This window comes from Plectropomus leopardus, chromosome 23, assembly GCF_026936395.1.
Source record: "Plectropomus leopardus strain MGB_pleo_1.0 chromosome 23, ASM2693639v1, whole genome shotgun sequence".
NCBI classification, from domain to species: domain Eukaryota; kingdom Metazoa; phylum Chordata; class Actinopteri; order Perciformes; family Serranidae; genus Plectropomus; species Plectropomus leopardus.
The window spans coordinates 3,882,054-3,908,098 of NC_142198.1; the positions used below are offsets into that span (position 1 = coordinate 3,882,054).

The window sequence follows — 26,045 nt, forward strand, 5'->3', positions numbered from 1 at the left end:
TCTACCAAGGAATTACGTCCACATTGGACAAATGTTTGCAGGTATAGAGGTCAGGCCGGTGGATTGTTGTGTAACACATCTGACTTTCATGATGATAAACTTTAATTTTCCTCTGAGAAATTCCCTCCAGTCCGAAGAGCGTTGGTGTCAGGCGTTGTCCTGATAAATAAAAATGATAAACGTATCAGGTCTGACAATATTGTTGCTCAACCTCAAGAGACAGGAGGGGCCATGTGTGGAGAGGAGCAGAGTGCAGTAGAGACGAGGAGGACTCCAGGCGAGGAGCAGATGATTATTATTGATACAAATTGCATAAACGGTAAAGAAAATTTAATCCTTTTTATCCGTTTCGGCCACAGATGTTTACAATATTCATACAGATTTTGCCATGGTTACGTATTGAAGTGGTAAATTTTGCACGGTGGCAGCTGCATCTAGGTTGCTTGGCAACTATCATGGTCTCTGTCAAAAGTAGAACCTCAAGAGTGGCTGGTAAAGTCTCATTCTCATTGTAAAGTGATTCTTATGATATGATATGATATGATATGATATGATATGATATGATATGATATGATATGATATGATATGATATGATATGATATGATATGATAAGATACGATACAATACGATAAATGATATGCCAAGGAGGAAAAGAAAATGCCGCCATAACAAGCAGAAAATGTGTGCTATAGCTCTTAAATTTTGACCCCAAGTGCTTTGATGGAGGCTTTTGACAAGTAGCAATGTTAACAACTTCTTTGGTATATATTTTACAAAATATTAATGATAAAAAAATAATTAAAAAAAACCTACAAGAATAAAGACATGCAGTGCAAGGAGAGACAGACAACCCACTGGGTTATTTGAAGCCTCCACCTAAATAATACAAACATTTCAGTAGCTATGGAGTTCTGGCCCTTCTAGTGTTAACATCACTTTTTAATTCATCTTCCTAATCTAATCTAATCCTGATCTAATAAACACAATAAACACAGAGCCTGGGGTTTTGACCCACAATAGGTGGAAAAATCAAACAATGTTCGGCGCCTGTCACTACGGCCCTATTTTGAGCCAGGAAAAACTCGGTATAACTTTGAACTTGCACACCGTCAGTTCATTAATAATACTCCCACAGACATGCACAAGCTGAAAGTCAGTCTTTACAGCAAAGCTTTGTGTTATTCAAGGCTGATTGCATCATCATCTGGAGGATGAGGTGTTGTAACCCTGGCCTCTTGTATTACAACTGTAACTTTGTGGGAAAGACAGCTCATACTGTTTCGAGTAAAATGTTAACTTCTTTTAAGATAGCGAGCTGAAATAGTCACTAAAAGCAAACATGCCTCTAATTGTGTATCATTTTAAACCAACAAACAGTAGACAAATTAATTTCTGAAAGTTTTGGAGTGTTTCTTTTAAGTTTTACCATTAGACTTGAGCCAGACATCTACCATGATCAGTGGATACTTTATCAGTTAATCTCCCTTAAACTAGGTGTATTACTCAAAAGAATACTTCACCCGCAGAACGATCATTTGTATATCAATGTCTCCACATCTTATGCTGTGTAGAAAACTGTTCCCACGTTTAGCAGCAGCAAAACTATATCAAAACATTCTTTTACAAACTCTCACACAACTGGTAGTATGAACCAAGTCTCATTTATCTGCAGTTGTATTTTTGTTAAAACATAAAATTTAAAAAACTTCTACCCCAGGACTGACAATTTTCTGTCGGCCTACCCAGAAGCTAATGTTTCCCTGGTTCCCTGGTCAAAAAGCCTATGGGATTTTTCCATTGGATTGTGGATCGTTGTAGAAAAGAAGCTCTGCGGTAAACAAACATTTATGATTCTTACAAGTTTTGTTCAGCAAGATAACTTCACATGCAAATGCCATTTTCTGGATTTTTGAAGCCTTAATGCAATCTCCAGAAGTAAAAAGCTAATGTTAGGCTACAAAGGAATTGCACTAAATTCATGTTAACACCACTACAAGGCTGCAAAGCAGTGTTTGGCGCGGTTTGACTCGATGGCGTTCTGTAGTCTCATTTCGCCATTTGTTAGCAACCACCTTTTTTTAAGACATACAAGTTTCGAAGTTCACGAGTGGGTTATTTACTGATGTATTTTATGTCGTAGAACAAAACATGAAAATCTCTTCAGCTTATGTTAACCAAAGCCAAAGCCGACCTTAATTCTGGCCTCTTACTAAAAACCCACTGACTTCTAGACGAGGTGCGGATTTCCAACGGATTTCCAAGTTTTTAGACAGACTTCTCCGGTTCTCCAAGAGTAGCGCTCCTGAGCGTGCCTGAGCATGTGCGTGCATATGAGCCCTTGAGTTGAGTACAAACATATGCACATGCCCAGGCACACTCAGCTGTGCATAAGGCTGTTTGCACTGTTGTTTAGTAAATAGTGAGGCTTTAGTGAAAATGCATGTGTTTGGGAGGTGCTGAGCATATGACTGGATAACTGAGACTTGTACTGTACTGCACAAGTTATGTGAGAGTTTGTAATCTGATGTTTTGATATAGTTTTGCTGTTATTAACTGGGGACTCCATTTACTTCAATTCATGAAAAATGATGACCTTAATTTGGATTCTCCATTCACGGTGAAGGATTGAGAAAAGACAATGTTTTCTTCGCAAATTCAACGTTACACGAGCAAGTGAGTATTATACAAGTGTCTTTTTACAAGTGAGTACACCTTTAAAGTCACTTAATGTATTTATTTTAACTGCTGGTATGTTGCTCTGTAATGTGAATGTTATCTGACAGCCTCATCTGTGCAGCCCACACACCCAACTTCCCTTTCACAGCTCTCTTTCTCTCTCTCTCTCTCTGTGTGTGTGTGTGTGTGTGTGTGTGTGCACGTATTTGTGTGTGTAGGTTATAGAGCAAGGTGAGACGACACAGGGGACTGACTGAGGGGAGTGTGAGAGCACAGAGCCAGTGGAGTTGTGCAGTGAGAGTGAGTGTGTTGGAGAAGCTGTTGCTGAAAACATTTAAACTGAGAAACGACAGAGACTTTCTGCATAGAGGAATTCCATGCTGACTGGATAACTGTTGAACTTACAGTTCTGTGAGGACTTAAAAAAACGAGAAAGAGAAGAAACTGGATACAAAAAGGAAAGGAAGAAAAGAGAGAAGGTCCAGAAAACGGAGTCTGAGAGAATCTAGAGGAAAAGAAGAAGAGGGAACTGACGCTCCACTGGAGCTCCACCGTGGACCGAGGTCAGTGCTTTTCTGTTGACTCTTGGCTTCTGACATTCTGCAGCGGCTATAATACTATCATGTAAAGCTGACTATGATTATTTACTTTAAATGAGCTCTAATGTGCATATATTGCATTGACAGTTACATTTAACCCTTTGAGACCTGGAGTGACATCACTGTTCTTGCTCTGCTTTTGGACGCCTTACACAAGTATTTAAACCTTTGAACCCTGAACATGTTGATGCTTTTTTTTTTTTTTTTTTCAAAAACATGCGTAAAAAGCAATGAGCATCTTGGTAAGACGTTTTTTTCACAAATTGCAAGAACTAATTTTTAAAAGGGAAAAATGTCTAAAGAAAAAAAAGCTGTTAGTAAAACTAAACCTGTAACTAACAATTGCATGTTTAAAATTATGTCCTAAATTATTGTATTATTTTTTAGCTCCTTTCTTATGCCTTTTTGTGTTTTTCTAATTATTTTTAATTTAATTTATTATTTATTTACAAATTTCTTACTAATTTTGGGGTTAATTTCTTCTTTCATTGCTAATCGCCTTCTTCACATGTTTTTGAAAGAAATCAAGCCAATATGCCCAGGTTTCAAAGGGTTAAGACTGCGACTACAATAGTAGCATATGCTAGATTTTAGAAGTAAAACAGCATGGTATCATTGGCATAGAGGTAAACATTAAAAGTGCTCATGAGTCAAAAATTATTTTTGAAAAACCAAAGGAAAATAAGTCTGGGAGAAAAAAGAAAAGCTAGAAAAAAAAATGTTATTTAAAATGATTATAATTACATATTTCAAATTTTGCACCAAAATTCTAATTTTTAAGCTTTTTTTCCAGGTCATCTCCATTTTTAAATCTGTCTTTTTCTTTCCTTAAAAAATGTAATCATTTATAAAAATAAATAAATAAATAAATAGGTAATTTTCAGGTACTTTTTCAAACTCCTTTTTCTTTGCAAATTTTTGGGTCATTTCTTCTTTTGCTGCTCATTGCCTTCATCTAATGTTTTTGAAACAAATCAAGGCAATATTCTCTGGTTTCAAAGGGTTATAAGCACATTAGCATTTAGCTCATGTGGAGATTTTGTGCTGGAATTCAAATTTGAGTCATTCCATATTTTCAAATATGCTTTTAGACTCTTGACGGCTGCGTAGTAGAGTTGGGTTAGTAAAGTATTCCAGGCATGCCAGCTATGTCAAAAAAATGTCATATTCCTGCTAAGGTGCTGATAACCACTGAAGTAACTCAATTATGTCACTAGACTGACTAAGTGAGTTTGCGAGAAGTGTAGGAACCTGCTCAGTGGCTCTGTGCGCTCTTACCACACTTTAGCTGACACACACACACACAGGTTTCATCAGTGTATTTGGTAAAACTACAGAGTTGGTTCGATGCAGTAGAGAAGTTACTGCTGCAACCAGATACACACTGGAATTTACTAAAAGGATTGCCCCGGAAGATATAACATCTCATTTTTAAGGGGATTCTCCAGACACAATTACAAAACCAAAACATGCAGACAAAACTGTATTACATAACAAACCCACAGTGCAAGAAAATGTGACACCTGCATTTCTTATGTACTCAAGTCCAGGAGGCAGGGGAAATGTTGAATGACGGTATATTTGAAGTCTCATGGCCTGTTTATGCAGAAACAGTTCTTGCATGAAACGTTAAACTTTTTTTGGCCTTTCGTTGAGAGTATAACAGCGTTTTTGAGGTCCTGAGAAGGCAAAGCAGGTTCCAGAGTGTAATTTTCTGTCCACGTGTAAATTGTCAGCGCACGATGTGAGAACAATGACATCAAATCCACACTTTGTGCATTTGCATCATGTTTGTGAAAAATAGCCGTGTGCGAGTAGGAGGACAACAATAACAACAATGGCGGACTGCAGAGCTGTGTTTGTGGTGCTGCCTCTACTGAATTTATTAACTCTTGTTTTTTTATACCATGGATGTATTATAGGGAAGTTAATAAATTAGTAAAAGGTGACAAAAAAGACCTGAAAAATAGCTGTTGGGGATTATTAGATATCAAATTAAGATCATTTTTAAAAATAGATTTTTCTGAGTTCTTTCCTAATATTGGTCCTATTTCTTGTTATGTGGCTTCTCGCCTTACTCCTGTGTTTCTGAAAGAAATCAAGTCAATTTTCTCAGGTTTTAAAGGGTTAAAATGTTTGCTCAGATTGTCAGTGCTATTAATATAAATTCATCGGTATTATTTTTCTCTGTACTTGAAATATAGCTAGTCATAGTCACATCCTGCCACAGCTATGTGTTGTGTCATGTCAGTAGTCTGTTATTAGATCATAACATTTGCATCAGTGCGGTTTACACATTTGCTTACTGTAGAAATAATATTCAAATTATTACCAGGAAAGTGACTCATGCCAACACGCCAGTGTCCTCACACAAAATGTGAGAGCTACATTTGATTCACTTTTGATGGAGATTTTAACTATGTGCTCAACAGTATATTAGCTCGCATGCAATGGCTTGAACTGTGAAAGCTAAAAGTTAATGGGGTTCACAGCATTTCCTCTTGAAATATGTGGGCTTCCTCAAAGATAAAACCGGATCACCTTATCTAATTTACTAAGGCTGCACTGTTGATGTGTGTAAACCCATAGTTATTAGAGTCAGTTGATAGCCAGCTTTTTAGGGTTAGGTAGGGTCACATATCTAGAACTATTAGCAGTGGTTGATTAGGTCTCCCAGTTGCTGTTCCAGTCGATCCCAAAGATGTTGAATTGGGTTGGGAATATGAAGGATTGAGCCCTGGGGCCCCTTTGGCCTTCAATCTGCAAAATGTCACTCAAATTAACTCATACTTACCTGAGAAGACTCAAATTGATCACAAAAAATGCAACAGAACCAACCCCTAAAGGACACAAAACACCCCAAAAACCACATAAAATGACCCAAAATGACTACAGGGGGACAAAAAGCAGCAAAAGAATCATAAACACAAATTGACTACAAAGAGACTCAAAATAACATCAAAAATGGGGCAAACCAACCACAGAGACACAAAAGGAGCAAAGAAACGATACAAAATGACCGTAAAGACACCCAAAACGACTACAGAGTGACACAAAATTACAAAAAGTGCAAAACAACTCCAAAGAGACACAAATTTATTACAGACACAGAATGACCAAAAAAAAAAAACTACACAAATGACACCAAATTGACCCAAAATGGCTACAGTGGGACTCAGAATAACAACAATGGGCAAAACATCCACAAAGACACACAAAAAGAAAAAAAAAAAAAAAACATCAGAGACAAAAAATGGCTACAGAGGGTCTCACAATAAGAACAAAAAGCGGCACAATACCCATAAAGCAATATAAATTGACCACAAAGAGACACAAAATAACAACAAACAGGGCAAAACAAACACAAAAATATACAATTTGACCACATAGACACAAAAAGACCAAAAAAAAAAAACCAAAGACTCAAAATAACAGCAAAAAAAAATAAATAAAAAATCAGTGTTTCTTGTTTGAGCCAATCTGACCACCCGAGCATATCTGGTACCTACACAGGATCTGAGGAGATCATGTCCTTATAGAGCTGGTTTTGTTCCCAAAGACACTTTCATGTTGATTAAGACAAACACAAACTGTTGACAAGGAGATGGACACCATTTGTGAGACAAATGCAACAAAATGTTTGTGTGTGTTTATGTCCCCAGATGGAAGTCTACACTGTGACGGTAGCAACTGGTACATCAGAGTATTCAGGCACCAACAACTACATCTTTGTGACCCTGGTGGGAGAGAACGGGGAGAGTGAACGCACCCTGCTGGACAACCCCGGACTGGACTTCTGTAGAGGAGCAGTAAGTGTGTGGAGTGGTGATGAAACCACGATGTGTGTTTAAACAGTGTTATCAGGTTTTTTATCTTCTTTCTTCTCCATCTTTGTCAGGTGGATGAGTACAAAGTGAACAGCCCTTCACATTTAGGGACCCTGCTACTGGTCAGACTGGAGAAACAGAGGTACTGGTTGGAAGATAACTGGTACTGTCGCTACATCACAGTGAAACCTCCAGGTGGCGGGACGGCAGTGACGTTCCCATGTTACCGCTGGCTTATAGGAGACATCAAGGTGGAGATTAGAGAGGGAACAGGTAGGAAAGAATCCATGCTTTTAGAATCAGCTCTTTATTTTCAGCTGTAAAACAGACTGTAGAGGTGCTTTTGAGAAAGGAAGCAAAATCCAAACCAATGGGATGATTCAAATTTCTCATGATAGCAAAAAATCAACAACTGGGCTTTGTGTTTGTGCAGCCACAGTGACATGCAAATCCTCTCTCCAATACAATGAAATTAGATGGCAATCAGCTTGTTGTGCTCAAAGCAACCAAAAAATAACTCAACAGCAATGTCTTTCCAGAAATCATGACGTAGTTACTCAAAATAATCCACAGATCTTGTTGTGACCAGTTTCATGTAGGAACTATTTTCTTTTTATGATATACTACACCCGCCAACCGCATCACTGCGTAGAAGGGAATGTGCATCCGCTGCTAACTCACCTAGCATCACTGAGCTAGCTAATGTTACAGCTTAGCAAAGGAGGATGCTATTAGTGATTACATTTTGTACTGTCACAAGGCTTGGCTCTTCGTCCATGAGTAGATGCACCCTTCCTTCCCTTCCTTCCGCACATTGGCTTTGCCTTCCTGGAATCAGTAATGTGACAAGTCATTAACTTTACCCGACTTATCTGCAAATTGTGATCCAATCACAAGCAGGCAGAATGGAGATTACACTATTACCAAGCATAAATGCTACGGCCTGTGTAAATAATGTCTGTATGTCTTTCTACCAAACTACACCTGCCAACTGTATCACTGTGCAGAAGGAAGCGTTCATCCACTGCTAGCTCAACTAGCACCACTGAGCTAGCTAACCTTACAGTTCAGCTAAGGAGGACACCATTTAAGTTTGCACTGCCAGGAGCACAACTGCTCCTCCATGAGTAGATGCACTCTTCCTTCTGCACAGTGGCATTGCTTTACTGGAGTTTGGAACATGACAATTCTGCTAATCTCTCCTAACTTATTTGCATATTGAGATCCTGTCACAATGCGGGCAGTAAATAGTTTACACAGTTAATAGCAGGATTTTACATGCAAAGGCCTGTGAATAGGATGCTGCTATTTAGATACTGATCACTTGTTAACAGGAGATGTAACTGAAGCCTGTATCATCACCTTATTTCTACCTAACTACACCCACTGTCTGTATCCCTGTGCAGAAGGAAGCATGCATCTACTACTGGCTCACTTAGCACCACTGATAGCTAACATTACAGCTCACCCTTAATCTTTAAATCTCGCAGTGCATAGATGCACTAGTCCTTCTGCACATTAGTTTTTCTCCCCCGGAATCAGTAACATGACACGTCCACTAAACTTTATTTGCATATTGAAATCTAATCACAAAATGGGCAGAATGGAGATAACACCAGTGGTAAATGCAAAGGCCTGTGCAAAGGATGTTACTATCTACAAATCCCCTTTCTTCTGCTCCTGTAGCAAAGACACACAGGGACGACTCCTTACCTCAGCTGCTGGCACACAGGAAGACAGAGCTGCAGGAGAGGCAGACGACTTTCAGGTCCAATACACACAACAACACAAAGATACAGCATCAGATTTTGTGTGTGTTAATATTTGTATCACACTGTGTGCTTCTGTATTTCAGATGGGTAACGTGGGCTGCAGGGATCCCTAGATGTATTGACGCTAAAACAGAGGCAGATTTACCCCAAGACGTTCGCTTTGACAATGAGAAACGGAGCGACTTTGAACATTCCTTACACTATGCGTGGGTGGTGCACACGTGTTTGTCTGTATAGTTGTGAGGACCCTAGCTGACAGAATGCATTTCTCTAACACAATACTTAACCCTAACCTTAGTCTTACTCTAATCTAAACTTAATACAAAGCTTGACTTTAAACACCAAGTCTGAACCATCAGTCTTTTAACACATAGGGTCTGTTTGGTGCATTTTATGCACTTTTCATTCTTCATTTTCTGATCATTTTGGCTGTGTTCATGCATATGGTATTAAGTTTGGCAAGATTGCATATTTTTGTTTAATCTTGGAGTTTTTTAGTTCAGCTCCTACAATAAGTCTAAAACACACTGTAAATAAAATTGTTACATTCATACTGTTAAGTACAAAAATGCTAATCACTGACATAAACCAGGCTGTGATCATCAAAAAACAAATCTACTTTACATGTAGTATTTTTTAAAATAACTGTGTGTTTTTTAAATTAAAAACATAGTGGCATCATAACAAGAAAATGGCATTTATATGGTTAAAATTCTGAAAATTAATGACTATTTGATGATTATGATTAGGACTAATAACTAAATGAAAGTAGAAAATTATATTAATGTATAATATTTTTAAAGCTTGATTTTGAAAAGCGCATTTCTGTGCGCTGAGCGATACGATTGTGTGTAATATTAAAGCGGGCCCTTAAGGATTAAAGTAGTGAAGACAAATGACATCAAGAGTTTTGGTCCCTAGATAAGAGGTGACAACATGATGAAGATTAAGTATGCACCCTCTCTTCTCATCAGCTTGCTGGAGTTGTCTCTGAAGAAGCTGGCCATCAGGTTTGGAAAGTCCTGGAGCGACCTGGACGATTTCAAACGGATCTTTTGGAAGCTGCGGAGCCCAATAGCAGGTGAGTCAATACACATTACACACTTCTTGCAAAACCTGAAGGAGAAAACAACCAAAAACCAAAGGCTGGGCAGTGTTCTGTTACACAATATGTTTCTAATGCACGAGAAATGCAGCATGTTTGATATAAACTATATAAAGTTATTATATGTACATTTTATGAGTTTCTGAAAAAGCTTCCTTTAAAAGCCTCTATTACAAAAACAGAGTATCTGTCACCTCTCTCTTTAAATCTCTTACATGCATCATAGACGCTGTATCAAAGCCTCATGGGAGGTAGAGTTGTTCAAGTACTTATTATCTTTGTTAAAACTTGCCAGGCTGAATATAAATGACTAGCAGGTACAGAACACATTCATCTAAGGGACTGTTTGTTGTTTATCAGAGGAGGAGTGTGGCTAGGGTGCAATTTTATTTCTTCTTTTAAAAAAAAAAAATATAGAGAGCCAGAAATATTATTTCATGAGTGCATGGGGGGAAAGCATAATCCTCCTCCTCTATTTCTGTAGTACAAGATTTATTTATATATTTGGGTGAAATTTTAAATTGGACCTGGAGTGAAGTGCTGTTGATCAAGTATCATTATTTTAAGCTTAGATTTGGTTTTATTTTCCGATGGAAGCATTCATTGTACACGATTTGTTTCCAGAATGTCTGTTTAAAAATCCAATAATAATTTTGACTTTTTTTCACAGTTTCTTGCTATGATAAATGATGTCATTTTAGCAGTAAAGAAGAAAAAAACATGCCTTTCAAGCCTGCCAGTGAGTTTTGAGGTTCAGACTGTATTAAATATTAATTAAAAAAATACAATAAAAATACAAACTAAATACAAATACGGCAATGTTTTGTTTTGTTTTTTTGAGGAAACATTTAAAAAAATAAAAAATAAAATAAAAAATGCCTTTCCCTTGTGTTTGGAATGCATGTTTTCTTTGAAAAATTTTGGCAATTTATTCTGCTAAAAAAAAAAAAGGCAATATGTAGTTTGTATTTTTTAAATTAATATTAAATACACCCTGAATCTCAAAACTTGCCAGCAGACTTAAAAGGCATATTTTTTTTCTTTATTAAATTGACAGTAAAATAAATACAAAATAAACCCAGTTAAAGTTTTTTGTGCATCTCCTGAGCTAAAAACCCACAAGTCCCTTCTCAGTGCTTAAAAATATTTGACATGCCTCCCCTGTTTCTCAAAAATATTGAACAGTCCCTTACAATGTCCTCGAGGGGCCAACTACTCATCCCGTGCATGTGTGCTTGACTGTGTAGAGTACTGTATGGAGCACTGGAAGGAGGACTGTTTCTTTGGCTACCAGTGTATGAACGGCTCGAACCCAAGAATGATTCAGAGGTGTAAGAAGCTGCCAGAGAACTTTCCAGTCACAGCAGACATGGTGCAGAGCTCCATGGCTCCCAGGACCAACCTCAACAAAGAACTCAAGGTGGAGAAATATCCGTCTCTACGATCCATACAGGCTTTAATGTGACAGTTATGTCTCATTGTCTCTGCTCTCTCTATGACTAGGCAGGGAATATCCACCTGTTAGACTACGCCATCATGGATGGGATTCCCGCCAACACAATCAATGGTAAACTTCAGTACATCGCTGCTCCGCTCTGCCTGCTGTACCAGCACCCAGACGACGGGCTCATACCTATAGCTATACAGGTACATCATTCACACCTGCCACGCCCAAAGACCTGTGTGGAAATACTCAACATGTCATCGATGTGCACACACAGTCTCATTTCATATTAAAACCTCTAAAAATATCCCTCTGGGATACATGTGGTGAGAGAGCAAGTTACACAACCCTCATGTTGCATTTTCCTATTATACATTTTTAATGTTGTAAAGCCTATATATATATATATTATCTAATATAGTGTGTGTAATATAGTGATATATAGTGTGTAATAATAGTGTGTAATAACAGCAGTAGGTTTTATTTTATTTGTTATACCTTCTGTGAATTCAATTTTTATCCCTATTTTGTCTTACTTTTACTAGTATTATTAAGTGGCTTTTATCCATTTGAAGATGCGTTCTGTGTATTCTGTTCTCATCTTATTTTATTTTTACACGCAGGTTTTATTTTGTCTTCTAAGTGTTTTGATGTGAGGCACTTAACACATTTAATTTCTTTCCTGGAAAGCATGTTGGGCTGCCTTTCTTGTATAAAAGGTGCTATACAAATAAAGTTTATTATTACTATTATTATTATTATTATCATTATTATTATTACTATTATTACATATTTTTTACTTTTTAAAAACTTTTCATTTCTTTTCTTATTTTTAGGGAATTTTCTTGTACTTTTTACTCATTTCTAGCTACTTTCTGAGTTATTTCTTCTTTAACTGATTGTTGCCTTCATCCCATGTTTTTGAAATGCATCAAGCCAATTTGCCCAGGTTTCAAAGGGTTAAGTTCCCTTCTCATGGAGTGGAACAGGACTGCCAATAACAGTTTCTCCTGGTCCTCAGCTTGAGCAGAACCCTGGCCCGGACACACCCATTTTCCTGCCCAAAGACCCCCCCCTGGCCTGGCTGCTGGCTAAGATGTGGGTGCGTCACTCTGAGTTCCAGGTGTTCCAGGTGCTGTCTCACCTGCTCAGGACTCACCTGGTGATCGAGGTGTTCTGTGTGGCCACTCTGAGACAGCTGCCTGCTGTGCACCCGATATATAAGGTCAGACACCATTAGCCCATGCCATTTATATTTCTGAAGACAAAGCAGAGAGTTGTTATTAAGTCAGGGTTTAATTTTTGGAAAACTAAATATATATGTTTTTCTTGAAAAAGTAATCAAAAATTTTTAATGAAAAAAAGGGAAATATACCCTCCAAACCTGCAGGCATGTTTTTTTTTTTTTGTTTGTTTTTTTTTTCAAATTGCCAAAAACATTCTTTAGAAAAATCGCCCAAAATTTTTCACAAAAAATTGCCATTATTTCTCAAAGAAAGCATGCTTGTATGTTTTCATGAAATCATTTTTTTTTTTTTTTTTGTTAATTCACTAAACTTTTTGAAGAAGAAAAAAAGCCGGAACCTTTCAAAGAAAACATGCATTCCTTTTCAATTATTGTTATTTTGTTTTCTTTTTCTTTTGGTTTTGTTTGTTACACATGTTCAAAATATATACCAATCAATCAGTCAATCAATCAAAAACACAGTAAAGTTGTACCCTGAAGGTTTTTCTGTGTCCTCCTGCTGCAGCTCCTGGCTCCTCATCTGCGCTACACTCTGGAGATTAACTGCAGGGGGCGCAGTCAGCTCATCTCAGCTAACGGCATCTTCAAAAGGGTGTGTTACTCTGGCAAAATACATCAATAAGTTCAAACATTTGAAAGTCCAAATGTGCTGTTCCAGAGTCTGTTAATGTCACTCGGCCTTCGACCTCATCAATGCCACATTATTAAACTTTTAGTTTAATTAAGACTTTTAGTGTCACACAGTCTGATGATGCTTCTAGCTTACTGTCATGTTTGTGTGTAGGTTGTGTCTACAGGCGGTGATGGCCTGTTGATTCTGGCTCAGAGGGAGTACAAGGTGCTGACCTACCGCTCCCTGCAGCCCCACCATGACTTTACTGACAGAGGAGTTTCCCAGCTCCCAAAATATTTCTACAGAGAGCACAGTCTGATGCTGTGGGACGCCATACTCAGGTACAAGACAAACTCTCAGCCCAACATGGAACAGGTTCTGTTCAGATTCCTGCACCTAATTTTTGATAGTTCAGCATTTGGACCAAAAGTGTAGACTATAAAGACATCAGTGGTAGTGTTTCCCCAAAATTTTCCACTGTCAGGCCAATGAGACCCCTCCACCAGGCCTAAATGATGGCAAGGTATGCGTGGGTAGGTGAAGTACACTGTAATTTTTCCCCTTCGACAGTAGAAGTCATGACCCGCCCTACTCTGCCTTTGATTGGCTAGTTCCTTGTGCCTTTACTGGTTAGCTAAGCAATATCACACAAGAGGGAGTGATGTTGTACTATATATCATCACAGCTGTGATTCAGTGCCGAAGATAATCACAGGACAGAGGTCATAGCTAAGCCCCTAATGTCGTACAATCCTAAAAATGTCCTAAATTCTTTGAAATGTCCAGAAATCCCAGAAACATCCTAAAATGCTACAATTGTCCTGACATTCTCAAAATGTCCTAAAATCCTAGAAACACCCAAATATCTTAGAAACGTCCTAAAATCTGAGAAACATCCCGAATTCCTGAAACGTCCTGAAATCCTAGTCCTAGAAATGTTCTAAAATCCTAGAAATGTCCTGACATTCTCGAAATGTCCTGAAATCCTAGAAATGTCTTAAAATCTTAGATACATCCTAAAATCTGAGAAACATCCTAAAGTACTTGAAATTTACTAAAGTTCTCGAAACTTACTAAAATTCTGAAAATGTCCTAAAATCCTAGAAATGTCCTGACATTCTCGAAATGTCCTAAAATTCACAAAATGTGATAAAAAAATCTTACAAATCTAAGAAATTTCCTAAAATCCTAGAAACGTCCTAAAATCGGAAGAACATCCTAAATTCCCAATAAATCCCAGAAACATGTATGGGGCTGTTCTGACTGCCCCCTGGCCTCCTTTCATTTAGCAAAAGTGGCCCCCAGGTTGAGTATCTAGAGCTTAATCAGAACTCCTTGAATTCACCATGACTAGATCATCAGGTATGAACCATCATAATGTCATATGATAATAATATAAAACTAGGAAATATAATCTAATTAATCCAAAGGTGCCTCTGCTAATCTTTCAAGGTGGCAGTATTGAATGGCGCTTAACAACACCTCAGCACATACAGCCAGATGTGTTTGCGCCTCTATCAGTCCTAACTCTAACTGTACCTCCTCCTCCAGTTTTGTCACAGGTATAGTCAACCTGTACTACCAGTCAGACCATGATGTGCAGGAGGACCTGGAGCTTCAAGCCTGGATCAGAGACATAACACAGGAAGGCTTCACAGAGCTCCCCAACTTTGGTTAGTTGTTAATATCATTGTGCATTTTCATCCTTAATTCTAACATTTGACTTCAAAATTTTGAACATTTATTTCCAGCAGGGCATTTTTACAAATATTGTAAGCCTTTATTTTAACAACACCATGCAGCAGTGTCATCTGTGAAAATGTAAATGGTTGGATTGAGATTCCATCGGTCCCATTCTTGTGAAGGCAACATCTAAAGAACGCCTTGAGGGAAAATCTTCAAATCCACATGGCCACAACAATGAAGTGTGTAGAATTTGGTGGACATAGGTCAAAGGTCAAAGTCATTGTGACTTAGTTTGTCTCATTCTTGGGAACCCAATATCTTAAGAACGCCAGGAGCGAATTTTGTCAAATTTTAAACAAATGTTCACTTGGACAAATGGATGAACTGATTAGAATTTGGTGGACATAGGCCAAAACTCAAGGTCACTGTGACCTTGTTTGTCTCATTCTTATGAATGCAATATCTCAAGAACACCTGTAGGGATTTTCATCAAATTTGACACAAATGTCCTCTTCAACCCAAGGATGAACTGATAAGAATTTGGTGGACATAGGTCAAAGGTCAAGGTCATGTGACCTCGTTTGTCTCATTTTTAGGAATGCAATATAACCTTGAAAGAATTTCTTGAAAATCGGCACAAACGTCCACTTGGACCCAAGGATGAACTGATTAGAATTTAATGGGTTGTTCAAAAGTCAAGGTCATTATGACCTTACAAAACATATTTTTGGCCAAAAGTTAAGAAATCATATCCATATATGATGGATTGTGACAACATTTTATAACCAAAACGTCAAATGTCACTGTGACATCATAATGTTCTGAACTGTTCTGGCCATTGTAAAATAACATATCTCAGGTACAAAAGGGGAGACATTTGGTCAGATACTGAATTTGTGACAATAATCTTGGGTGTCCATCTGTAAAGTATGCTGAGATCTTCTGCACTGCTGGGAAGGTGTGTGTGAAGCATCCATTTTTTTCACAGACATGGATGTAAATTATAACTGCATCTTGACTTGTTCGCAGAGGTACACAAACAGCAAAGCAGAGAATTTAGTTTTTACCAGATACTTAATGTAAAAGTGATGCCTCATGTACAATCAAATGTCCAGTTTTTAAAGACATTAGTGGAGTCATCCATATAAAGTGCCGGTATAGGCAGAAAAAATGATGTATTATTTGTGCATCTAATTCTTGATTCTGCATGTTTGTTCAGGTCTCCCCAGTAAGCTTCATACCCGAGAGGAACTCTCCACCCTGCTGTCAGTGGCAATCTTCACCGGTACAGCCCAGCACGCTGCCACTAACAATGGACAGGTGCTGGACACACACATTGACCTCCACCTACTGTCTTTCAGTATGAGACATCAATCATAGAGGGGCTTTAAATGTCTCTGTCTTACTCTTTGTTAATGTTTTTTCAGTTCGACTGGTGCGCCTGGGTCCCTAACACCCCTTGCACCATGAGAGAACCCCCACCAACAGACAAGGATGCTGTCACCATGGAGATGATCATGGCCACCCTTCCTGATGTCAGTCAGTCCTGTGTGCAGATGGCTATCACGTGGCATCTGGGGCGAGCACAGCCAGACGCAGTGAGTCCATCTCTGTCTGCTTTATATGGTAATAAGTCACAATTTAAATGAGGACACCAAGTTCTAAATTTGATAGGCTGACATACCGATGAGGTTCCAGACTAAGTGGAAAATTAGCAGACTTTGTCAGTGGCAACAATACTCTGCAGGAGATGACATCCTACAAAGCTCATTTGTCTGTCCGTCTGTCCATCCTTCTTCTTTTCATGAACGTGATATCTGGAGAATACCTTTAAAGGAATTACTTCAAATTGGAACAAATGTCCACTTGGACTTTACAATGAACTGATTCAATTTTGGTGGTCAAAGATTAAGATCACTGTGACCTTGTTTGTCTTATTCTTGTAATTCTAGTTTGATCTGATCTAAACTTGATTTGACATGTTACACCACTTTTTTTCAGTAGCTTCCTGTTTTCTCCTGTGTAGATTCCTTTGGGCCAATACACAGAGGAGCATTTCACTGAGGGGCGGGCCCAGGAGCTGATTGACCAGTTCAGAACAGAGCTGAAGGAGATTGAGGACCACATTGTGAGTCAGAACGAAGGACTGGAGCTTCAGTACCTTTTCCTCCGGCCCAGCTGTGTGGAAAACAGCATCACGATTTAGAAGGACTAACGGACTACATGTAAGAGCATCCCTGACTTTTTTTTTTTTTTTTTTAACTTTGAAATGAAATTATTTTCTTGTTGATTGAGGTAAAAAAAAAATGTAATTACAGTAGCGCTGCTGTAATACAATCTTGTAAAAAAAAACAAAACAAAACTAAGAATGTCTAAGCAGGAGAAATTACTTTTTTCATTTACGTATGTGATTACAGCAGGAGGTTGAGGCCATCATCAGGCCCATTTCTAACCTTCCATTTCTCTCCTAGGTACTGGAGAAAGTAGGTGCTGCCCACCTACAGGATCACCTCAAATCCAACAACATTTTTGAAAAATTCCAGTCTGGTTTCCACTCTGCCCACAGCACAGAAACACCTCTGGTTAGGATCACAAATGACTTGCTGATGGCGGCCGATGCTGGCTCACCCTCTCTCCTCATTCGGCTTGACCTGTTTGCAGCATTCAACACCGTTGACCATGGCATACTGCCCAACCAGCTACGTCACCACTGGACTCACTGACATCGGCCTTCATACCTCACTGACAGAACTGAGCATGTCTCCATGGGAGGTGCAAGGTCCCGGACGCACACTGTCACCTGCGGGGGCCCTCAAGGGTCGGTTCTCGGCCCCACCTTCTTCACGCTCTACATGCTCCCCGTCAGCCGTGTTATCAGTAAATACGGAATCTCATTCTACTGCTACGCTGATGACACACAATTATACATGAAAAAAAGAAACACACACCCCTGCAGCTTCACCACCAACTTCATCATCATCACAATCTCTGTCCACACTCACCGCCTGTCTGGAGGAGAGTCTGGGAGATAAAGGCATGCACAACTTCTTAAATACAATGTCTCCTTCCTCACTCGTCTGTGCATCCACGGCAATGCCTCCCCTAACCTGAAAGAACTACTCACCCCACAAACCTGAACACGATCCCTCTGCTCCACACACTCCATCCGTCTCCATCCCCCCGGGACTAAGCTGCACACTATAGGGGATCGGGCCTTTTGCCGCCCCTCGTCTGTTTAATGCCCTCCCTGATCATCTGAGGGCACCACAGACTGTCGAGTGTTTCAAAAAGAGACTCAAAACATTCCTTTTTAGCAGAACTTATGACTTTAAATGACTTCTTGCTGGTTGCTCTGCTCACTTTTATGCTCTTTTTTATGACTTTTAAATATGGTTTATTTTTATCTTTTTTTAATGCTAATCCTTTTATCTTGTGGCAGTTTTCTCTAAATGTAGAGTGCATTATAGATAAAATCTATTATTATTATTAGGAATGATTTGAAGGCAGTTTATGATTTGTATAACGTGACTGACGAGGTAATGTGTCTTTGTTAACCCTCTGAAACCCACAAACCTGGATAGCCATCACTTTTGAAGCTTTCAGCAACTTTCACAAGTATTTCAACATTTGGACCCCGTGCCTGTTGCAATTTCTTTAAAAAAAAAAAAAGAAAAAACTTGGGGGAAAATAGGCAACGAGCAACCTTGAAAGAAATGTTGCTATTTAAACATAGAGTGCTATGACGATTTTGTGATATTTTTGATGACAGTCTGGTATTTCGTGATTGAACATACTATATCATAAAGTGTTGATGATTTGTTGTTGGACACACTATACAATGACTTTTATTTGATATTTTTGATGACATACTATTGCGGAAATACTACATTATGACATTTTATGGTATTTTAGACAACATACTTTACTATTTATTACATTTTTCTGATATTTTTGACAATATACTAAAATCTCATAAAAAAAACGCCATAGTATAATATGTCCTCAAAAATATCACAGTCTAGTATGTCATTAACAATATCATAAAACTGCACAGCATAGTTTGTGGTCATAAAAATCATAAGACTGTCATAGTATAATATGTTGTCAAAAATATAAAAACATTATAGTATAGTGTCATCAAAAATGTCAGAAATATGTCATAGTATTGTATTTCTTAACAAAATCATAAGAATAGGATGTCATCAAAATTGTCAGGAAAATGTCATACTACATAGTATGTCATCAAAAAGTAAAATAAAAATTACAGTATAAAATGTTTTCAAAAATACAAGAAAAATTATAGTATAAAATGTTGCCAAAATTATCATAAAAACGTTTGTCCTTCTACCATGGAGTAAGGATATACAATTTGGACAAATAAAGGGCTCATGTATATGTATATATCTCTATATAGCACACATTTTTAATTGTCAATTAAATTTGTTATTTGTTATTTGAACAAATTAAACTGGAATTTAATCTATCAGCATATGTTGTTTTTTTTATGTTGCAGAAGTTTTTGGAGAATATCTGCAAAATACCAACCAGACCAGAGGAACTTCTAATGTTGTCTATAGATAAGGGCTTAGAATTAGAATCTTTATTTCTGATTCCCATTTTTCTTTGACATTGAAATCATTGAAATGCTTTGTAAATGCTTTGTAAATTCTAGGTATGATTCCTTTTTCTAAGGAAACATTTAAGGCTTGACATAAATTAACCAGTAGTCCTGTATGGAGAGAATTTGAATGGAAGGTGAAAATTACTTTAAAGTACTTTAAATTAAATGCTTCAAAATAAATTAACACATCTGAGATGTGCTGGTGGGACTGCGGACAGGAAGGAGACGCCACACATATATTGTGGGACTGACCAAAAATACAGGAATACTGGAAATATATTCAAAGCAAAATTAAGAGAGTATTAGGTATTTACATCATATTAGCACACAGGGTATCACACCAGGTGATTTAACAGAGAGAAAAACAACAACAACAAAATAAAGTAAAAGCCTCCTGGCTAAAAAAGAGCCCTCCAGTATGAATCAGTGGAAAGAAGACAAAAATGAAAATGAAATGAAAAAATTTAATTTGGAAAAAACATCACATTAAAGTTACAGCTGAAAATGGTCAGACTTAATGAACAGTGGTCTCTGTTAATAATGATGATGCAAGAAATCTAGTGACCTTTTTTCCAGGTTTTTATTTCTTTTATAAATTTGCTTTTGTTTTGTTTTTGTCTGCTTTTTTAAATGTTTGTTCCTCTTCCTCTTTGGGGTTTTTATTTTGTTTGATTTCAACTTTGGTTGATATTTAATTATAGCTATTGTTACTGTTTTATTTTTTGTGCTTTTTTCACTTGACTGTGAACGGCAAGGTGGGAGGTATATGCTGAGGTAGTGTTTTTCACAAGATGATTTAATGTAAATTAAGTCACATTATTTAACATAATCAATTATTTCTGATAGCCATACTTTAGCCCCCGTGTAAAAGGCAAATCCCTACACCAAGTGGTTTTCAGCTGTTTTCTGGACATGTCATATTTTGACATTTTTCGACATACGATAGTATGGCATTTTAGGTTGTTTTTTTGATATGCTATATTATGGTGTTTTTGGACGTTTCTGCAATATTCTAGGGCGGCTAAGGCGTGTTTCATCACGCTATTCTATGCAATTTTCATAAGTTTTTTGGATATGCAGATTTTGACATTTTTTGCCATACTATAGCATGGTATTTGCGGTCATTTTTTGAAAGTGCTATTTTATGGTGTTTTTGGCCGTGTTTGCAACATCTTATGCTTTGGCGTGTCTCGGCATGTGATCGTATGTGGTTTTATTAGGTTTTCAGCTGTTTTTTGGACATGTCATATTTTGACATTTTTCTGCATACTATAGTATGGCATGTTCGGTCATTTCAAGTGCTATATTATGGTGTTTTTTGCTGTTTTCTTCTGTTTTTGGAAGTCTTTTCAACACTGTACACGATAACATGCTTCTACATGCTACACTAAGTGGTGTTGATTGACATTTTTGCCATACTATAGCCTTGCTTTATTTTCCAGTTTTTTACCAAGCTATTTCATAGCTTTTGGGGCCATTTTGGGATATTTTTTCAACACTGCTTACTGGTGGGGAAGCCTGAGCTGGTGCGCGAGGTTGAGAAGTTCCGACTAGATATAGTCGGCCTCACCTCGACGCACGGCTTGGGCTCCGGAACCAGTCTTCTTGGGAGGGGATGGAGTCTCTTCCACTCTGGAGTTGCCACTGGTGAGAGGCGCTGGGCAGGGGTGGCAAAACTTGTTGCCCCCCGGCTTGGTGCCTGTACGTTGGAGTTTACCCCGGTGAATGAGAGGGTAGCCTCCCTCCACCTTCGGGTTGGGGGACGGATCCTGACTGTTGTTTGTGCCTATGGTCCAAACAGCAGTTCAGAGTATCCACCCTTTTTGGAGTCCTTAGAGGGGTGCTGGAGAGTGCTCCTTCTGGGACTCCCTGCTTCTGGGGGACTTCAACGCTCACGTTGGCAACGACAGTGAGACCTGGAGGGGCGTGGTCGGGAGGAATGGCCCCCCCGATCTGAGCCCGAGTGGTGTTTTGTTATTGGACTTCTGTGCTCGCCACAGATTGTCCATAACGAACACCATGTTCAAGCATGAGGTTGTCCATATGCGCACTTGGCATCAGGACACCCTAGGCCGCAGTTCAATGATCGACTTTGTAGTCGTATCGTTGGACTTGCGGCCGTATGTCTTGGACACTCGGGTGAAGAGAGGGGCGGAGCTGTCAACCGACCACCACCTGGTGGTGAGTTGGCTCCGATGGTGGGGAGGGACGCCGGTCAGACCTGGCAGACCCAAACGCATTGTGAGGGTCTGCTGGGAACGTCTGGCAGAGTCTCCCGTCAGAAGGAGCTTCAACTCCCACCTTGGGGAGAGCTTCGACCATGTCCCGGGGGAGGCCGGGGACATTGTGGATCGGTGGAAGGAATACTTCGAAGACCTCCTCAATCCCACCGACACGCCTTCCGTTGGGGAAGCAGGGCCTGGGGACTCGGGGGTGGGCTCCTCTATCTCTGGGGCTGTGGTTACCGAGGTGGTCAAAAAGCTCCTCGGTGGCAGGGCCCCTGGGTGGACGAGGTCCGCCTGGAGTTCCTCAAGGCCCTGGATGTTGTGGGGCTGTCGTGGCTGACGTGACTCTGCAACATTGCATAGACATCGGGGGCAGTGCCCTTGGACTGGCAGACTGGGGTGGTGGTCCCTCTTTTTAAGAAGGGGGACCGGAGGGTGTGTTCCAACTACAGGGGGATCACATTCCTCAGCCTCCCTGGAAAGGTCTATTCAGGGGTACTAGAGAGGAGGGTCCGCCTTACTATAGCCTTGCTTCTTTGGTCATTTTTTCAGCATGCTATTTCATGGCTTTTGGGGCCGTTTTGGGATATTTTTTCAACAATGCATACTATGATAAGCCTCTACATACGATCCTAAGTGGTTTTCAGCACTTTTTTGGACATGTCAAATTTTGACATTTTCGCCATACTATAGCCTTGCCTTTTTGGTCATTTTATCAACATGCTATTTTATGGGTTTTGAGGCTGTTTTTGGATGTTTTTTCAACACTGCATACTATAATAAGCATCTACGTACGATCCTAAGTGGTTTTCAGCACTTTTTTGGACATGTCAAATTTTGACATTTTCGCCATACTATAGCCTTGCTTCTTTGGTCATTTTATCAACATGCTATTTTATGGGTTTTGAGGCTGTTTTTGGATGTTTTTTCAACACTGCATACTATAACAAGCATCTACGTACGATCCTAAGTGGTTTTCAGCATTTTTTTGGACATGTCAAATTTTGACATTTTCGCCATACTATAGCCTTGCTTCTTTGGTCATTTTTTCAACATGCTATTTTATGGGTTTTGAGGCTGTTTTTGGATGTTTTTTCAACACTGCATACTATAACAAGCATCTACGTACGATCCTAAGTGGTTTTCAGCATTTTTTTGGACATGTCAAATTTTGACATTTTCGCCTTACTATAGCCTTGCCTTTTTGGTCATTTTTTCAACATGCTATTTTATGGGTTTTGAGGCTGTTTTTGGATGTTTTTTCAACACTGCATACTATAACAAGCTTCTACGTGTTATTCTAAGTGGTTTTCAGCATTTTTTTGGACATGTCAAATTTTGACATTTTCGCCATACTATAGCCTTGCTTCTTTGGTCATTTTTTCAACATGCTATTTTATGGGTTTTGAGGCTGTTTTTGGATGTTTTTTCAACACTGCATACTATAACAAGCATCTACGTACGATCCTAAGTGGTTTTCAGCATTTTTTTGGACATGTCAAATTTTGACATTTTCGCCATACTATAGCCTTGCTTCTTTGGTCATTTTTTCAACATGCTATTTTATGGGTTTTGAGGCTGTTTTGGGATGTTTTTTCAACACTGCATACTATAACAAGCCTCTACGTGCGATACTAAGTGGTTTTAGCACTTTTTGGACATGTCAAATTTTGACATTTTCACTTACTATAGCCTTGCCTTTTTGGTCATTTTTCAACATGCTATTTTATGGGTTTTGAGGCTGTTTTTGGATGTTTTTTCAACACTGCATACTATAACAAGCATCTACGTACGATCCTAAGTGGTTTTCAGCTGTTTTTTGGACATGTCAAATTTTGACATTTTCGCCATACTATAGCCTTGCTTCTTTGGTCATTTTTTCAACATGCTATTTTATGGGTTTTGAGGCTGTTTTTGGATGTTTTTTCAACACTGCATACTATAACAAGCTTCTACGTGTTATTCTAAGTGGTTTTCAGCATTTTTTTGGACATGTCAAATTTTGACATTTTCGCCATACTATAGCCTTGCTTCTTTGGTCATTTTTTCAACATGCTATTTTATGGGTTTTGAGGCTGTTTTTTGATGTTTTTTCAACACTGCATACTATAACAAGCATCTACGTACGATACTAAGTGGTTTTTAGCACTTTTTTGGACATGTCAAATTTTAACATTTTCGCCTTACTATAGCCTTGCTTCTTTGGTCATTTTATCAACATGCTATTTTATGGGTTTTGAGGCTGTTTTTGGTGTTTTTTCAACACTGCATACTATAACAAGCCTCTACGTACGATCCTAAGTGGTTTTCAGCTGTTTTTTGGACATGTCAAATTTTGACATTTTTGCCATACTATAGCCTTGCTTCTTTGGTCATTTTTTCAACATGCTATTTTATGGGTTTTGAGGCTGTTTTTGGATGTTTTTTCAACACTGCATACTATAACAAGCATCTACGTACGATCCTAAGTGGTTTTCAGCATTTTTTTGGACATGTCAAATTTTGACATTTTCGCCATACTATAGCCTTGCTTCTTTGGTCATTTTTTCAACATGCTATTTTATGGGTTTTGAGGCCGTTTTGGGATGTTTTTTCAACACTGCATACTATAACAAGCCTCTACGTGCGATACTAAATGGTTTTTAGCACTTTTTTGGACATGTCAAATTTTGACATTTTCGCCATACTATAGCCTTGCTTCTTTGGTCATTTTATCAACATGCTATTTTATGGGTTTTGAGGCTGTTTTTGGATGTTTTTTCAACACTGCATACTATAACATGTCTCTGCACACTATACTAAGTGGTTTTCAGCAGTTTTTTGGACATGTCAAATTTTGACATTTTCGCCATACTATAGCCTTGCTTCTTTGGTCATTTTTTCAACATGCTATTTTATGGCTTTTGAGGCTGTTTTTGGATGTTTTTTTCAACACTGCATACTATAACAAGCCTCTATGTACGATCCTAAGTGGTTTTCAGCTGTTTTTTGGACATGTCAAATTTTGACATTTTCGCCATACTATAGCCTTGCTTCTTTGGTCATTTTTTCAACATGCTATTTTATGGGTTTTGAGGCTGTTTTTGGATGTTTTTTCAACACTGCATACTATAACAAGCCTCTATGTACGATCCTAAGTGGTTTTCAGCTGTTTTTTGGACATGTCAAATTTTGACATTTTCGCCATACTATAGCCTTGCTTCTTTGGTCATTTTTTCAACATGCTATTTTATGGGTTTTGAGGCTGTTTTTGGATGTTTTTTCAACACTGCATACTATAACAAGCTTCTACGTGTTATTCTAAGTGGTTTTCAGCATTTTTTTGGACATGTCAAATTTTGACATTTTCGCCATACTATAGCCTTGCTTCTTTGGTCATTTTTTCAACATGCTATTTTATGGGTTTTGAGGCTGTTTTTGGATGTTTTTTCAACACTGCATACTATAACAAGCATCTACGTACGATCCTAAGTGGTTTTCAGCATTTTTTTGGACATGTCAAATTTTGACATTTTCGCCATACTATAGCCTTGCTTCTTTGGTCATTTTTTCAACATGCTATTTTATGGGTTTTGAGGCTGTTTTTGGATGTTTTTCAACACTGCATACTATAACAAGCCTCTACGCACGATCCTAAATGTTTTTCAGCTGTGTTTTGGGCATGTCTAATTCTTACTTTTGCGCCATACTATAGCCTTGCTTCTTTGGTCATTTTTTCAACATGCTATTTTATGGGTTTTGAGGCTGTTTTGGATGTTTTTTCAACACTGCATACTATAACAAGCTTCTACGTGTTATTCTAAGTGGTTTTCAGCTGTTTTTTGGACATGTCAAATTTTGACATTTTCGCCATACTATAGCCTTGCTTCTTTGGTCATTTTTTCAACATGCTATTTTATGGGTTTTGAGGCTGTTTTTGGATGTTTTTTCAACACTGCATACTATAACAAGCCTCTACGTGCGATACTAAGTGGTTTTTAGCACTTTTTTGGACTTGTCAAATTTTGACATTTTCGCCTTACTATAGCCTTGCTTCTTTGGTCATTTTATCAACATGCTATTTTATGGGTTTTGAGGCTGTTTTTGGATGTTTTTTCAACACTGCATACTATAACAAGCCTCTACGTACGATCCTAAGTGGTTTTCAGCTGTTTTTTGGACATGTCAAATTTTGACATTTTCGCCATACTATAGCCTTGCTTCTTTGGTCATTTTTTCAACATGCTATTTTA

At 38.4% G+C, this 26,045-nt stretch overlaps 1 protein-coding gene across 4 annotated transcripts; it reads left to right on the top strand.

Annotated features, from left to right (window-relative positions):
• The first annotated feature begins 232 nt into the window (after positions 1–232).
• alox12 (arachidonate 12-lipoxygenase) lies at positions 233–19,453 on the top strand. 4 transcript variants are annotated; one of them, XM_042512387.2, is made up of 18 exons: positions 233–319; positions 2,624–2,673; positions 2,895–3,239; positions 6,938–7,084; positions 7,174–7,375; positions 8,789–8,870; positions 8,958–9,080; positions 9,849–9,955; positions 11,227–11,399; positions 11,483–11,626; positions 12,445–12,648; positions 13,175–13,261; positions 13,454–13,623; positions 14,833–14,954; positions 16,187–16,287; positions 16,395–16,565; positions 16,994–17,192; positions 17,439–19,453. In XM_042512387.2, the coding sequence occupies exons 4-17, from the start codon at positions 6,938–6,940 to the stop codon at positions 17,171–17,173; spliced, it is 2,013 nt and encodes a 670-aa protein (XP_042368321.1). In that variant the 5' UTR covers positions 233–319; positions 2,624–2,673; positions 2,895–3,239; the 3' UTR covers positions 17,174–17,192; positions 17,439–19,453. The 4 variants fall into 4 exon arrangements, with proteins under 4 accessions (XP_042368321.1, XP_087929384.1, XP_087929381.1 ...); XM_088073258.1 differs by lacking the exon at positions 2,624–2,673 and having other exon boundaries at positions 301–319; positions 2,895–2,976; positions 3,084–3,239; XM_088073257.1 differs by lacking the exon at positions 233–319 and having other exon boundaries at positions 2,231–2,673; positions 2,895–2,976; positions 3,084–3,239.
• The last annotated feature ends 6,592 nt before the right edge of the window (positions 19,454–26,045 follow it).